Source organism: Mandrillus leucophaeus, unplaced genomic scaffold (assembly GCF_000951045.1).
Source record: "Mandrillus leucophaeus isolate KB7577 unplaced genomic scaffold, Mleu.le_1.0 Scaffold74, whole genome shotgun sequence".
Classification (NCBI taxonomy): Eukaryota; Metazoa; Chordata; class Mammalia; order Primates; family Cercopithecidae; genus Mandrillus; species Mandrillus leucophaeus.
Window position 1 is genome coordinate 3,121,100 of NW_012108030.1, and position 13,403 is coordinate 3,134,502.

Consider the following 13,403-nt stretch of genomic DNA (forward strand, 5'->3'; position numbering starts at 1 on the left):
AGACTCTGTCTCAAAAAAAAAAAAAAAAAAAAAAGAAACTAGAGAGTGCTTCTTGCCCTAATTTTAAGACGGAGGTGCTAAGCTTGTGATTTTGACACTCAGATTCTCAGGTGGCCGGCAGCCCAGAAGACCATGGGTGGGGAGCCGCTGAATCTGTGGCCATCCGTAGACCCCACTGCTCTTCAGAGGGCCCTGGGGAAGCGGCGCATCACCCCCTCCACTCCCACAAACCCATCCTCTTTCTGGGCTCACCGTGGTCTAACTTGTTGGCTTTGACGATCTTCACCGCATAATCAGAGATACTGGAACACTCGATCTGAGGGCCCAGAAAGAAGGGAGAGTGAGACCTATCCCCTGTCCCCATCCCCTCCGTCCCATCCCTGAGCCCTGATGGGCCCCCTCCATTCCCCAGGCCTGGCCCTGCCTGGAAGCCCCGGAGACTCACCCCAATGACCTTGCGGGCCCCGGCCTTGGCGGCGAACATGCAGAGGATGCCAGTGCCCGAGCCGACGTCCAGCACCACCTTGTCCTTGAAGAGGTGCCGGTTGTGAAACATGGAGTTGCGGTACGTGAGGGTACGCACCTCGTCCTTCAACATCTCCTGAGGGAAGAACGGCACAGAGACGCCGTGAGGGGCCCCACATTTCCCGCTGAAGAACAGTGTGTCCTGAGAGCTCGGAGGGCCGGAACTCGGTCCTCTTGCTTCCTTCCATGCACCTCAGTTTCCCTTTTTTATTTATTCAGTTATTTATTTTTATTTTATTTTATTTTATTTTTTGAGACGGAATCTCACTCTGTTGCCCAGGCTGGAGTGCAGTGGGGCAATCTCAGCTCACTGCAACCTCTGCCTCCTGGGTTCGAGCGATTCTCCTGCCTCAGCCTCCCGAGTAGTTTCGATTACAGGCACACACCGCCATGCCTGGCTAATTTTTGTATTTTTCACAGAGATGGGATTTCACCATATTGCCCAGGCTGGTCTTGAACTCCTGACCTCAGGTGATCCACCCACCTCGGCCCCCTAAAGTGCTGTGATTACAGGCGTGAGCCACCGTGCCCAGCCAGTTTCCCTTTTTAAAAAATCAGATAACTAAACTCCCATCTTGGCCAGACTTCACCACTGCCACCTAAGAACCAGCGCCCTTGGCTTTTACAAGTCCTCAGACTGGGGGCAGAGGCTCATGCCTGTAATCCCAGCACCTCAGGATGCCAAAGCTGGAGGATCACTTGAGCCCAAGAGTTTGAGACCAGCCTGGGCAACAAGGCAAGACTATCTCTAAAGAAAAATAAGAAAATCAGCTGGGAGTGGTGGCGCACGCCTGTGGTGCCAGCTACTCCGAAAGCGGAAGTGGGGGGAACACCTGAGCTGGGGAGGTCGAGGCTGCAGTGAGCCACGATTGTACCAGTGTGCTCTAACCTGGGCGACAGAGCGAGACCCTGTCTCTAAAAATGAAAAATGGCAATTTTATGCATATTTTGGCATAATTTTATGAAAAAGGCCTCAGGGGGAAAAGAAAATTCCTTAGAATGCCACTCCTGCTTCGTTCTGGGATTTCAGTCTTCAGTCAGATCTCAAGGGTGCAGAAGCTGTCAGGCCGGGAGCAGCCAGGTGCAGTCCCACCGCCAGTCACTAGAGGGCGGCAGAGACCGTGGGCCCTGACCGACCTCTGCCTAAGGCCCCAAGCACGCATGCGCGCTCCTACCCCAGCCATCGGTGAGAGGCCCCTGCAGAGATTCAGGCTAACCTCGGTCTCCAAGGCAACGACTTGGCGAGGCGACCCTAAGGGATGCGCAGCAGAGGGGCAGAGGGGCGGCCTGCTGCCAGGGGAAGCAGTGCGCATGCGTGGGAAAACAGGTTCCACCCCTTCCCCAACATTTAACCCCTTTAAGATTGGGGCCTTGGGGGCTGTCCCCACTGACCTCGTGGATGCCAAAGTGTGCGTAGGAGTCAAAGTAGTAATCTTTGGATGTCATGTCCTCAGCATTGGGCTTCTCGCTGCTTTCCGCCTGGCCACAGGACACCTGGGAGGGGGCCGATGGGATCATGGGTCAGATCTGGGGGCTCCCCACAGTCTCTTAAACCTCCAGGTCCCTACTTTTCCCTGAATAGTAGTATAGAACCCCCCATAATCATACCATTACAACCCTACAGCCCCCGCCTGCCATCTTGCCCCCCAAGAACCCCAAAACCTAACAACCCCATTTTCCACTTCCAAGACCCCCACAGAGCACCATCCAGGGGAGCACCCCGATACCTCAGCCATGCCTACCATCTCTCCAGTCTCTCTGCCCTCGTTTTCAGCCCAGCCCACAGCCGGGGAGTGGAGGGGAAGGAAAACGGGTAGACACAGGGAAGGGCAAAGGGGGGTTGGAGGTGGAGTTAAGGAAGTAGCCGAGATACTGGGGGAGGCCAGCGGGGGCTGTGAACCTGGAGGGGTTGCTACTAAGTGTTTGGGGTCCTGGAGTAAACTGGTTTGAAGCAAGAGGGGTATGGTTAGACCTCAAGAAAGGGCCAGATGTGTGGCAAAATATATTGATGTGGAAGTCGGGGTGGGAAGGGGTCTCACAAAAGGATATTTACTTCTTCAAGAGGCGGCTGGAGGCTCATCCCATTAGCCAAGGTGGCTACAAAATTCTAGGAGAGAGTAACAGGGAGAAAGGATTAGCTACTGGGAGTGGCTGCGGGAGGGCTGGGTGCGGGGACCTGGGCTCTGGCGGGGGTTGGGGGTGGGGGGGTTTCCAGCAATTCTCCTTCTTGGTGGGGAGTGGTGGCAAAGAGGGCAAGTAATGAGGTGGGGTGTTTAAGAAAGGGATGGGAAAAGTGAGGGGAGAAGAAAGGGGGTCTCCTATCCTAGCTGTGGCTGGAGAGATGGTGGCCTGCCCCCATGTTGCCCCTCTCTGGCCAGGCAGCTGACCACACACCTCCCCCATCCAGGCCAGGGGAACTGGCACCCACCACCGCCAGCTGTCGCTCCCTCTCATCACCTAATCTCCCCCAGATTAGGTGACACTTCCTGACACACACACCCCTATCCCAGGGTGCCATGAATAGCAGGAGGGAACGAGGCTGGCAGGGTATGCCCACAGGGCATCTGCCACCTCTCCAAACCAGTCTCATGTCTGAGAGGATTCCAGAATAGAGGTGTGGCACACGGGCACTTCCCCAGAGCTAGTACCCCAGCCCCCAGCTCCTGCCTTGGACTCAGGAGCCCCAAACAAAACCAGCTGGAACCAACCCGCTCCCTTATGACCCTCTGCCCACGAAGGTAGGGTCCCATGGAGGATGGGCAGCTCCTGGACCCTCTTAAGAATGAGTGGGCTCCAGAAAGTGGCTTGGGGGCGCGGTGGCTCACACCTGTAACCCCAGCAGTTTGGGAGGCAGAGGCGGGTGGGTCACCTTAGGTCAGGAGTTTGAGACCAGCCTGATCAACATGGTGAATCCCCATCTCTACTAAAAATACAAAAATTAGCTGGGCCTGGTGGTGGGTGCCTGTAATCCCAGCTATTCAAGAGGCTGAGGCAGGAGAATCGCTTGAACCCAGGAAGCGGAGGTTGCAATGAGCCGAGATCAAGCCATTGCACTCCAGCCTGGGTGACAGATTAAGACTCTGTCTCAAAAAAAAAAAAAAAAAAAGTAGCTTGGGGAGTCAGCCCATCGCCCCCATTTCAGACACCCATCCCAGGCCCTGAAGACTTCCAGATGCGGCCAAGCCTGAGGCCACCTCTGGGAAAGTTATTTCCTCCGCCCACAGAGCCCCAGGTGCAGGAGACAGCCAAGAGGGTGCGAAGTCATTACAGTGACCCCTGGGAGCTGCATCCTGACAGCTTACAGCTGACCTGCCCCCCCAGTCAATGCCATGGGTAAAGGGGTGGAAGGACAGAGGCCCCATCAGATTACATCTCTTCCAGATGTGACCACTCCAAGAAGGGCCACGTCACTGGCCATGACCTACTAGGCTCCAAACACCCTCCCCCCAGCTCTCCCAAGCCAGCGGGGATGCCTATAAGAAAGGTGCTGCGGGGGTTTCCCGCTGGGGCCCATTTATCACCACCACTGAAAACTACCGCCAGACAACCCCAGCCCGAGGGCTTGAAACGCAAGACTGAAACCTCCCCCACATGGCTGCACGAGAACCAAACCTCACTTGAAACCATTTCAGGCACCCACCCTCAGGACCCCGGGGCTCAGGACCCCTACACAGGGCTTCAGGAAGGGGGAGGTCATCTCCCGCCCTCACAAAGGCCCAGGAGAGATAAAGCGCTCCAGCAGAGGGTAAAGCTCTCAGCCTACGTATTTCCCACAACTCCTTCCCAGCGGACGTACCCTCCTCCCTCCGCCCGCAAGGAAGAAATCCGACGGGAGGTGGGCTTCAGGACACGCCCCATGAAAAAGATGTCCCTCCCACACACCCAGAAATGGCCACAAGGGGGTGCACGGCGCCTATTAGTGGGAAAATCTCCATCTAGATGCCCCACCACCACCCAGAGGGAGGTCACAGGGGCATGCCCCATCCCCCAACACCTAAAGCCCTGGGTGAGGGGGAGAACTCTAGGAGGGGAAATGGGGTCAGGGGGGCCCCATTCTTGGTTTTCCTCCAGTCCCTAATACAGAACGCACAAATCCAGGGCCGATATCCCAATAGATGCCCCTGGAGCTCGGAAGGAGGTTGTAAAAGGCACTGCTCCTCCCAAAAGACTCTCTACACCGTGGAGGGCCCCAGGTCGATCCCACCCCACGACGTGTGCCCGGGTCCCTGGGTAGGAGGGCTGGGGGCCTCAGGAGGGTCGGACCCCCTCCCCGCCCCCCCGGGCGCCCCTCCCCGGCCGGGGGCGGGGCCTTTGTCCCGCACGTGGAGCCCGCCGGGCCACCGGACTCGGCACACCCCCTCCCCACCCACCGCGCCGCGGCCACGTGGGGGCCTGGCCGGAAGCGCCCCCAGCCCTCCTCCACGTGGGAGGGGGCACAAGACCCTCCGCTACGCCGGATGCCGAAAGCCCTTGAAAGCTAGGGAGCCGTCACCTCAAACGATATCCCCGGATGTGGAGCGTGCGGCGCCCCCGTGTGCGGCGGGGGACCTCCAACCCCATGTCGCCAACTTAGAGCCCTTTCCCCACCACAGAGGCGTGAAACATCGACCCAAAGCCGCCCCCCGCCCACGGCGGCGCTCCAAGCGCTCACCTCCATGATGCAGTTCGCGGCCTCGGCTGCCGCCATCTTCACCCGCAACTACTCCTCCTCCAGCCGCCAAGACCCCCCCTTTCTCCTCACTCCCCCGGGACCGCCTTATACCAGAGGGTCCACGGCCCGCCTACCGCGACCCCGCTGGAAGATTTCATTGGCAATGGAGGCGGCCCGTCTGAGAATACCGTCTGATAATTGGCTGAAGAATACGTCCATCATAGGTCAGGGGTTTGCCAACACTGGCGTCCAGAATCCCGCCCCCTCAAGTCGACCCGAGATGGGGAAAACTGCCCGTCTATTGCAAGAAGCGCGACTGGTGATTGGGCAAAATCCACGAGGAATGCCCGCCCCTTTACCCCCAGCACCGCCTCAAAGCTTCCCGGGGAGCCCCGCGCTAAAGGGGCGTCTTGAAACAACTGTCCATCACCAAAACGACCCGCCTCTTAATCGCTGCCATTGGTTTATCCGGAAGTGACGTCACGCGGCCTTTCACCCTCGCCAAGCGGCCGGTCTCAAGGAGAACACGACAATTGGCCCACGGGTGGAGAAGAAGGCGGGGCTTCGGGCACCAACGATTGGCTCAAAGGAACGATCACGCCTAGTCCACTCGGTGGATCCTCCCAACCCGGGGGGAGTCTCGAGGAAAAAGGGTTAGGGTTAGCTTGTGCTCATTACCTGGGAGAAAAACTGAATCAGTGAGAGGCCCAGAGAGAGGAATGGCATCGCTGGGGTCCCCAAGCAAGTGAGGAATAGGAGTCCGCAGTCAACACATTAAATCCCTAGCCTTTGACATAATCATTCAAAGTTTTTAAAACCCATCAACCCCTCTCAAGGTACTTGGTTTTTGCCGAGTCCCTCCCCCTGCCAGGACCGCCCACCTCTCTTTGTCTGGTCAGCTTCTAAACGAGAATCAGAGCGCAGCTTGGGCACCACTTCCTCCGGGAAGTTTTGCTTGATTTGCAGGAGAAGTTCCTAGTTGAATGAGGCTGTATGCAAAGGGCCGAATGCGTGGGTCCTGCCCCTCCTCTCTCTGATCCCTCTGCTTCCCTCCGCTCACACTCCTCTCCAATCCCGGAATGAGCTCGCTCTTTGGTTTCTGGGCCTCGGTGCAGGCTATACTCTCTGGCGTGCCGCTGGCAAACGCCTGAGACTTAAAAATTTCCGATAGGATTCGGGCGCAGTGGCTCACGCCTGTAATCCCAGCACTTTGGGAGGCGGAGGCGGGCGGATCACTTGAAGTCAGGAGTTCGACACCAGTCTGGCCAACATGGTGAAACGCCCGTTTCTATTAAAAATACAAAAATTGGCCGGGCGCGGTGGCTCAAGCCTGTAATCCCAGCACTTTGGGAGGCCGAGACGGGCGGATCACGAGGTCAGGAGATCGAGACCATCCTGGCTAGCACGGTGAAACCCCGTCTCTACTAAAAAAAATACAAAAAACTAGCCGGACGAGGTGGCGTGCGCCTGTAGTCCCAGCTACTCGGGAGGCTGAGGCAGGAGAATGGCATAAACCTGGGAGGCGGAGCTTGCAGTGAGCTGAGATCCGGCCACTGTAATCCAGCCTGGGCGACAGAGCGAGACTCCGTCTCAAAAAAAAAAAAAAAAATTGGCCGGGCGGCCGGGCGCGGTGTCTTATGCCTGTAATTCCAGCACTTTGGGAGGCCGAGGCAGGCGGATCACAAGGTCAGGAGATCGAGACCATCCTGGCTAACATGGTGAAACCCCGTCTCTACTAAAAATACAAAACAATAGCCGGGCGTGGCGGCGTGCGCCTGTAGTCCCAGCTACTCGGGAGGCTGAGGCAGGAGGATGGCGTGAACCTAGGAGGTGGAGCTTGCAGTGAGCCGAGATCGCGCCACTGTACTCCAGCCTGGGCTACAGACTCTTGTCTCAAAAAAAAGAAAAAAAATTAGGCCGGGCGCGGTGACTCACGCCTGTAATCTCAGCACTTTGGGAGGCCTAGGTGGACGGATCACAAGGTGAGGAGTTCGAGACCAGCCTGGCCAATATGGTGAAACCCCGTCTCTACTAAAAAAAACGAAAATTAGCCGGGCGTGGTGGCGGGCGCCTGTAGTCCCAGCTGCTTGGGAAGCTGAGGCAGTAGAATCACTTGAACCCGGGAGGCAGAGGTTGCAGTGAGCCAAGATCGCCCCACTGCACTCCAGCCTAGGAGACAGAGAGAGACTCCATCTCAAAAAATAATAAAATAAATAAAAATTTAAAAATTAGCTAGGACTGGTGGCGCACGCCTGTAATCCCAACTACTTGGGAGGCTGAGACAGGAGAATCGCGTGAGCTCAGGAGGCAGAGGTTGCAGTGAGCCAGGATGATGCCATTGCACTCCAGCTTGAGCAACAGAGCGAGACTCTTATTAAAAAAAAAAAGAAAAGAAAAGAAAAACGTGGCACTAAACAAACCAAGAAAGGGACACTTGTTTCCAGTGTTTGAGCTGAAACAAGAGGAGCCCAGCTGAACTATGCACATCAGGTCTTCAGCGTGTTGCAGCTCTGTGTGGAAGCATTGCTCTCCAAAACACCACAAAAGCACTGCCTTCGTTTTCCGGGTATGAATACATTTTAGCAAGGATGCAAATTTGCAAATAATCTACAAATACTGAGGATCGACTGTAATTGGTTCGGTTTGTAATCCTGTACATTTCACTTTATTTACAAACATGACTCTGTGAAGGGGGATAGGGCCCTAATAAGGAGACAAACCGCTCAGGCACAGTGACTCATGCCTGTGATCCCAGTACTTTGAGATGCCAAGGTAGGAGGATCGCTTGAGCCCGGGAGGTGGAAACCAGCCTGGGCAATGTGAGACACCATTTCTACAATTTTTTTTTTTTTGAGACAGAGTCTCACTCTGTTGCCCAGGCTGGAGTACAGTGGTGTGATCTCAACTCACTGCAACCTCTTGCCTCCCGGGTTCAAGCAAGTCTCGTGCCTCAGCCTCCCAAGTAGCTGGGATTACAGGCACCCACCACCATGCCCAGCTAATTTTTGTATTTTTAGTAGAGATGGGGTTTCACCATGTTGGCCGGGCTGGTCTTGAACTCCTGACCTCAAGTGATCCACCCGCCTCGGCCTCCCACAAAAATTCTTTTTTAAAAATTAGCTAGGTGTGGTGTTGCATGCCTTTAGTTCTAGCTACTAGAGAGGCTGAAGTGGGAGGATCACTTGAGCCCAGGAGGTTGAGGCTGCAGTGAGCCATGATAGTGCCACTGTATTCCAGTATAGGCAACAGAGCAAGACCCTATCTCCAAAAAAAAAAAGGGGTGTGTGTGTGACAAACCACTGGTCTTTAGGTAGATGAGAAACCAGCAAAAGAGACTTGAAAGGAGCAATGGGAGGAGAAAAACAAGAAGAGGGTGGTGTCCTAGACACAGGTGAAGTTAGACTGTACCTTTCTGTGGAACTCGCTAGAAAGACTCCATGACCATCATACAGTATTAGGTAGAATAACCAGATTGTGCAACAGGAAAAAAAAAAAAAGCAAGTTGCTGGACTATTTACAGATATTCTCTCAAATATGTTACATGTCCAGGAGACAGGTTCTTGTAGGTGCTCCAAATAAATATTTCTAGAATGAACTGGTTCCTTCCTTAATTTGTGTAAGCCACAGAAATCTCTGAACTAAATCTCCTCTACTTAGAACTTCAGTTCTGGAGTGTAAGAACAGACAGTTGAACACTTTGTAACATTTTTAATACAAAAAGTTTTAAACAATTTATTTTTGGCAAAAACAGGTAGGGCGACCACCACCCCACAGCCCTGAGCTGAAAAGGCAGGTTTGGAAAAGCACACGAAGAGGGCAGGGACATGAGGTGTCATCTTGTAGCAGCTTCTGAGAAAGAGCTCAGTCCAATGGCAAGTTCAAGTCCACGGGTGAGGCGGCCAGGATGCCCTCCTGGAAGGGAAAAGTGGCAGAGCCCTGTGAGCAGGGCAGGTATTCCCCCGCTACAGCAGCGTCCACATCAGCCCTGTGAGATCAGAGACAGGAAGGCGAGGAACCAGAGAGAAGAGAGTGACAGACACCCAGAGAAGGGCACAGGGACGAGGGGGACAGAGTCCTAGCAGGAGGAGGAAAGGCACTGGAGTGGGGTTAGGCAGAGACCCAGAGAGAGTGAAGAGTCGAGGGACAGAGTCAGAGAAGGGGAAGAGTCTTGGGATTTGAACAATTCAGAGCGGTGGTTTCGTGTACAAATCCAGATTCCAACACGCTGCACGCTGGGGACTTTCCCTCTCCACCCCCACAAGATGAGGATAGTAAGAGCCCCATGAGGTTGTAGTGGGTTTAAATGGGATGATTCCATTGAAATCCCTGGCAGAGGACCTGGCCCACCAAGAAAGCTTGCCTGCTATCGATCCTATTAAAAATTTTTTTAAAGAAATTGTCCAGGCGTGGTAGCTCATGCCTGTAATTCCAGCACTTTGGGAGGCCGAGGCAGGTGGATCACTTGAGGCCAAGAGTTCGAGACCAGCCTGGCCAACATGGCAAAACCCCATCTGTGCTAAAACTACAAAATTAGCTGGACATGGTGGTGTGCGCCTGTAACCCCAGCTACTCAGGAGGCTGAGGCAGGAGAATCACTTGAACCCGGGAGGCGGAGGTTACAGTGAGCCAAGGTCGTGCCACTGCATTCCAGTCTGGGCAACAGAGTGAGACTCCGTCTCAAAAAATGAAATAAAATAAATGAGCTTCTTTGCTGAGCCCAACACTTATATCCAGTCCCCTCAACATGTGCGATGAGTTCTGATCTTACTGTAGACTGGACCATCTCCAGTCCTGCTCCTCACCCACATCGCCCCTGTCCCCACCCCCGTAGCCCCCATCCATCCCCCATCTTCTCAGGGAACTTAGATGTCCCCCTGCAGCTGCTTAGGCCAGCATCCTTTGGCCTGTCCCCACATCTGGCCCATTAGCCAAATCTGTCTGCTCCACTGCTAAGTTAAATCCAGCATGCTCCACTGCCCCTGACTTGGGTCTGATCGCAGTCTGTCCCCAGTCGGCCGCCAGAGGGCACCCGTTAACGCCTAAATCAGCGACTGTCTACGCTGCTCAGAGTCCTTGGCTTACCCAGAGTCAAAGTCCCAGTTGTCACTCACCGTGACCACAGGGTCCCGGCTGGCCCAGCGCCTCTCCTCCTCTCAGCTCTCGCCCACTCACCCTGCTCCAGCCCTACTGGCCTCCTCCTCCCTGCTCCTCAAACACACTTGACCAGCTCCTGCCAGGGAAACCGGTTCCATCCAGAGCCTGGCTTGTGTCCCTCTCTCGGTGAATACCCACAGCGACCCCCGAGGCAGGTAAATGAGACGGTGCTCACTGGACCAGGGGGGAAAGTGTCGCTCAGGGAGACTGCAACAGTCACCAAGTCACAGGGCCAGTATGCTGGAGCCCAATCCAACTCTGAAACCGGCACTGGAGATAAAGTAAGAGTGGGGAAGACTTTTGGGTCTTCTGAAGCTGATGTGTTAGAGGCAGGAGATGCCAGGAAAGAAAAATAAACCAGAAGATAAGCAAAACAAGTCAATTCCACCAGCTGTTAGAAGGCGCAAATTGCTATGGAAGGAAAAGTAGAGCAGGAAGCGGGAAGGAGGGTGGTGGGGGGGTGTAGAGGTGGCTGTGATTGTCAATGGGGACCTGGGAAGGCCTTGTTGGGGGTGAAACCAGACCCCACCAGAAGGGGCAGAGGACGGAGGCGGGGCTTCCCCGGGAGGGCATCCTGGCAGGTGTTGTTGGAACGGCAGCGAGTAGACACATATAACCACATCAACAAATGCCCGCATGCCAGGCAGTGCACAGACAGCTTACCAGATTGACCCCATTTTAACCCTCAGAGTGACCCTCTGAGGTAGCATGACTACTCTCCCTACTTTATTTTTTGAGGCAGGGTCTCACTCTGTCATCCACACTAGAGTACAGTGGCGCAATCATAGCTCACCACAACCTTGAACTCCTGGGCTCAAGTGATCCTCCTGGCTCCTCTGTCTCCTGAGTAGCTGGGAGTAAATGTGTGAGCTCCCACACCTTGCTAATTTATTATTAATTTTTTAAATTTTTATTTATTTTTTGAGACAGAGTTCCGCTCTGTCTCAAGAGTTGAGAGAGAGTTGCCCAGGCTGGAGTGCAATGGCGCAATCTTGGCTCACTACCACCTCTGCCTCCCAGGTTCAAGCAATTCTCCTGCCTCAGCCTCCCAAGTCGCTGGGATTACAGGTATGCACCAGCACGCCTGGCCAATTTTGTATTGGTAGTACAGACTGTCACCATGGTCAGGCTGCTCTCAAATTCCTGACCTCGAGTGATCCACCCACCTCAGCCTCCCAAAGTGCTGGGATTACAGGCGTGAGCCACCACACCCCGTTTTTATTATTTTGTTGAGACACAGTCTCACTCTGTCACCCAGGCTGGAGTGCAGTGGCGCGATCTCAGCTCACTGCAATCTCTGCCTCCCAGGTTCAAGCGATTCTCATGCCTCAATCTCCCGAGTAGCTGGGATTACAGAGACCTGCCACAAAGCCGGGCTAATTTATGTACTTTTTTAGTAGAGACGGGGTTTCACCACACTGGCCAGGCTGGTCTCAAACTCCTGACCTCAGGTGATCCACCTGCTTCAGCCTCCCAAAGTGCTGGGAATACAGGCGTGAGCCACCACACCTGACCCTGGCTAATTACTTTCAATTTTTGTAGAGATGGGGTCTTACTATGTTGTCCAGGCTGGTCTTGAACTCCTGGCCTCAAATGATTCTCCTGCCTCGGCCTCCAAAAGTTCTGGGATTACAGGCATGAGCCACCTCGCCCGGCCTCTCCCTAGGTAATCTCAGTCACTGGTTTCACACTCACAGTATTAGTGTACCCAGTCGCTGACGCCAGGCATAGCATCCGCACTCATCACTGCAGTCCTGGCATACAGCAAGGGCTCAACACAGAACGAACACAGTGGAGCTGGGAGAATACCTGAGGTCTGAGGGGAACCTAAGAACCTCTATCACAAGACAGTTGGGTAAAACGAGGCCCGCAGAGAAAGGCTTCAACGGCTCACCCAGCCCCCGTGGGCCTGGATCCAGGGCGTGAAGCTGTGCACGTGCTCCACGCTGAGTCCGGCCAGGGTGCCCCCCAGCCCGGCCACGCGCCGGCTCAGCTCCATGGCCAGGGCCAGGCGGGCCAGGGGCTCCGGGGAAGGAGGCGGCGGCCCAGGGCATGCTCGGCTTGGGTGAGAGTTGTCCTCCCGGCTACAGAACAGCTCCACCAGGCGGGCGAAAGAGCCGGAGGACAGGCGCACCAGCTTGCTGCGCAGGACGGGGTCCGAGGCCAGCTGTAGGGTGGAAGAGGCAGGGTCTGCGTCAGCAGCGCCCCCGGGCCCAACCAACAGGGGGGGCTTGGAGGCGTGACTTCCCGGTTCAGGATCTTTCTAGACGCTAAAGTTCTAGGCCACCCCTCATCCATATTAGCCAATCAAGCCGGACTCTAGGGTCTCTGCCAAACTACCCCCACCCCCGGGATACGGGCCTAGAACGCCTGTCGCTAAGCCACGCCCCTGCCCTTGCCTCAAGAGCCAATCAGGCCCAATCTCTATTGTAACGGAGTTAATCTAGCTACACCCCCGGTAGCCTTTCCTAGGGGCCTAGTATCTACAACAATCTTGCCCTCTACCATTCAATTAGTATTAGAGGACCATGTGCCTTGCCCAAGCTCCTGAGCCAATCAGATTCCAGGACACAGCCACAAGCCAGGCCTCCTCTGTTAGTACATTTTCTCCTACATTGTAAGCCAGGCCCCTTCTATGCTCAGTAAGATTTTAGACACTCCCCCATCCCCACATTCATTCCCTTACTTCCCCAACCTGGTCAATCTCTTCTAGATGTTTTTGATGGCCACATCTTCTGAATTTAGGCCACACCCCTCTAACAATCAATTAAAACCACTAATTTACAGTACAGTACTACCCTAACCATACTCCTGTCGTTCAACCATTCTTTTTTTTTTTAAGACAGAGTCGGCCGGGCGCAGTGGCTCATGCCTGTAATCCCAGCACTTTGGGAGGCAGAGGTGGGCGGATCACCCGAGGTCAGGAGTTTGAGACCAGCCTGGCCAACATGGAGAAACCCCGTCTCTACTAAAAATACAAAACTAGCCAGGCGTGGTGGCATATGACTGTAATCCCAGCTATTGGGAGCTACTTGGGAGGCTGAGGCAGGAGAATCGCTTGAACCCAGGAGGC

At 54.8% G+C, this 13,403-nt stretch overlaps 2 protein-coding genes across 6 annotated transcripts in view; both read right to left on the reverse strand.

Moving 5' to 3' along the window:
- The window catches only part of PRMT1 (protein arginine methyltransferase 1), a 12,306-nt gene extending 6,920 nt beyond the window's left edge, over nt 1-5,386 (reverse strand). The window contains exons 1-6 of one of the 5 annotated variants that reach the window (XM_011966017.1): nt 5,177-5,341; nt 2,575-2,632; nt 2,253-2,364; nt 1,918-2,019; nt 446-601; nt 253-316 (exon numbers count right to left, since the gene is read on the reverse strand). In XM_011966017.1, the coding sequence (XP_011821407.1) occupies nt 253-316; nt 446-601; nt 1,918-2,019; nt 2,253-2,270 (340 nt within the window). In that variant the 5' untranslated portion in view covers nt 2,271-2,364; nt 2,575-2,632; nt 5,177-5,341. Of the gene's footprint in view, nt 1-252; nt 317-445; nt 602-1,917; nt 2,021-2,221; nt 2,233-2,252; nt 2,365-2,574; nt 2,633-5,176 lie in introns of those variants that run through there. The other 4 variants (XM_011966014.1, XM_011966015.1, XM_011966019.1 and 1 more) reach the window with 4 other exon arrangements.
- Nucleotides 5,387-8,870: 3,484 nt separating this feature from the next.
- BCL2L12 (BCL2-like 12 (proline rich)) overlaps nt 8,871-13,403 on the reverse strand; it is a 9,049-nt gene continuing 4,516 nt past the window's right edge. The window contains 2 exon segments of the mRNA XM_011966072.1: nt 8,871-9,088; nt 12,225-12,497. Coding sequence (XP_011821462.1) covers nt 9,038-9,088; nt 12,225-12,497 — 324 coding nt within the window. The 3' untranslated portion in view covers nt 8,871-9,037.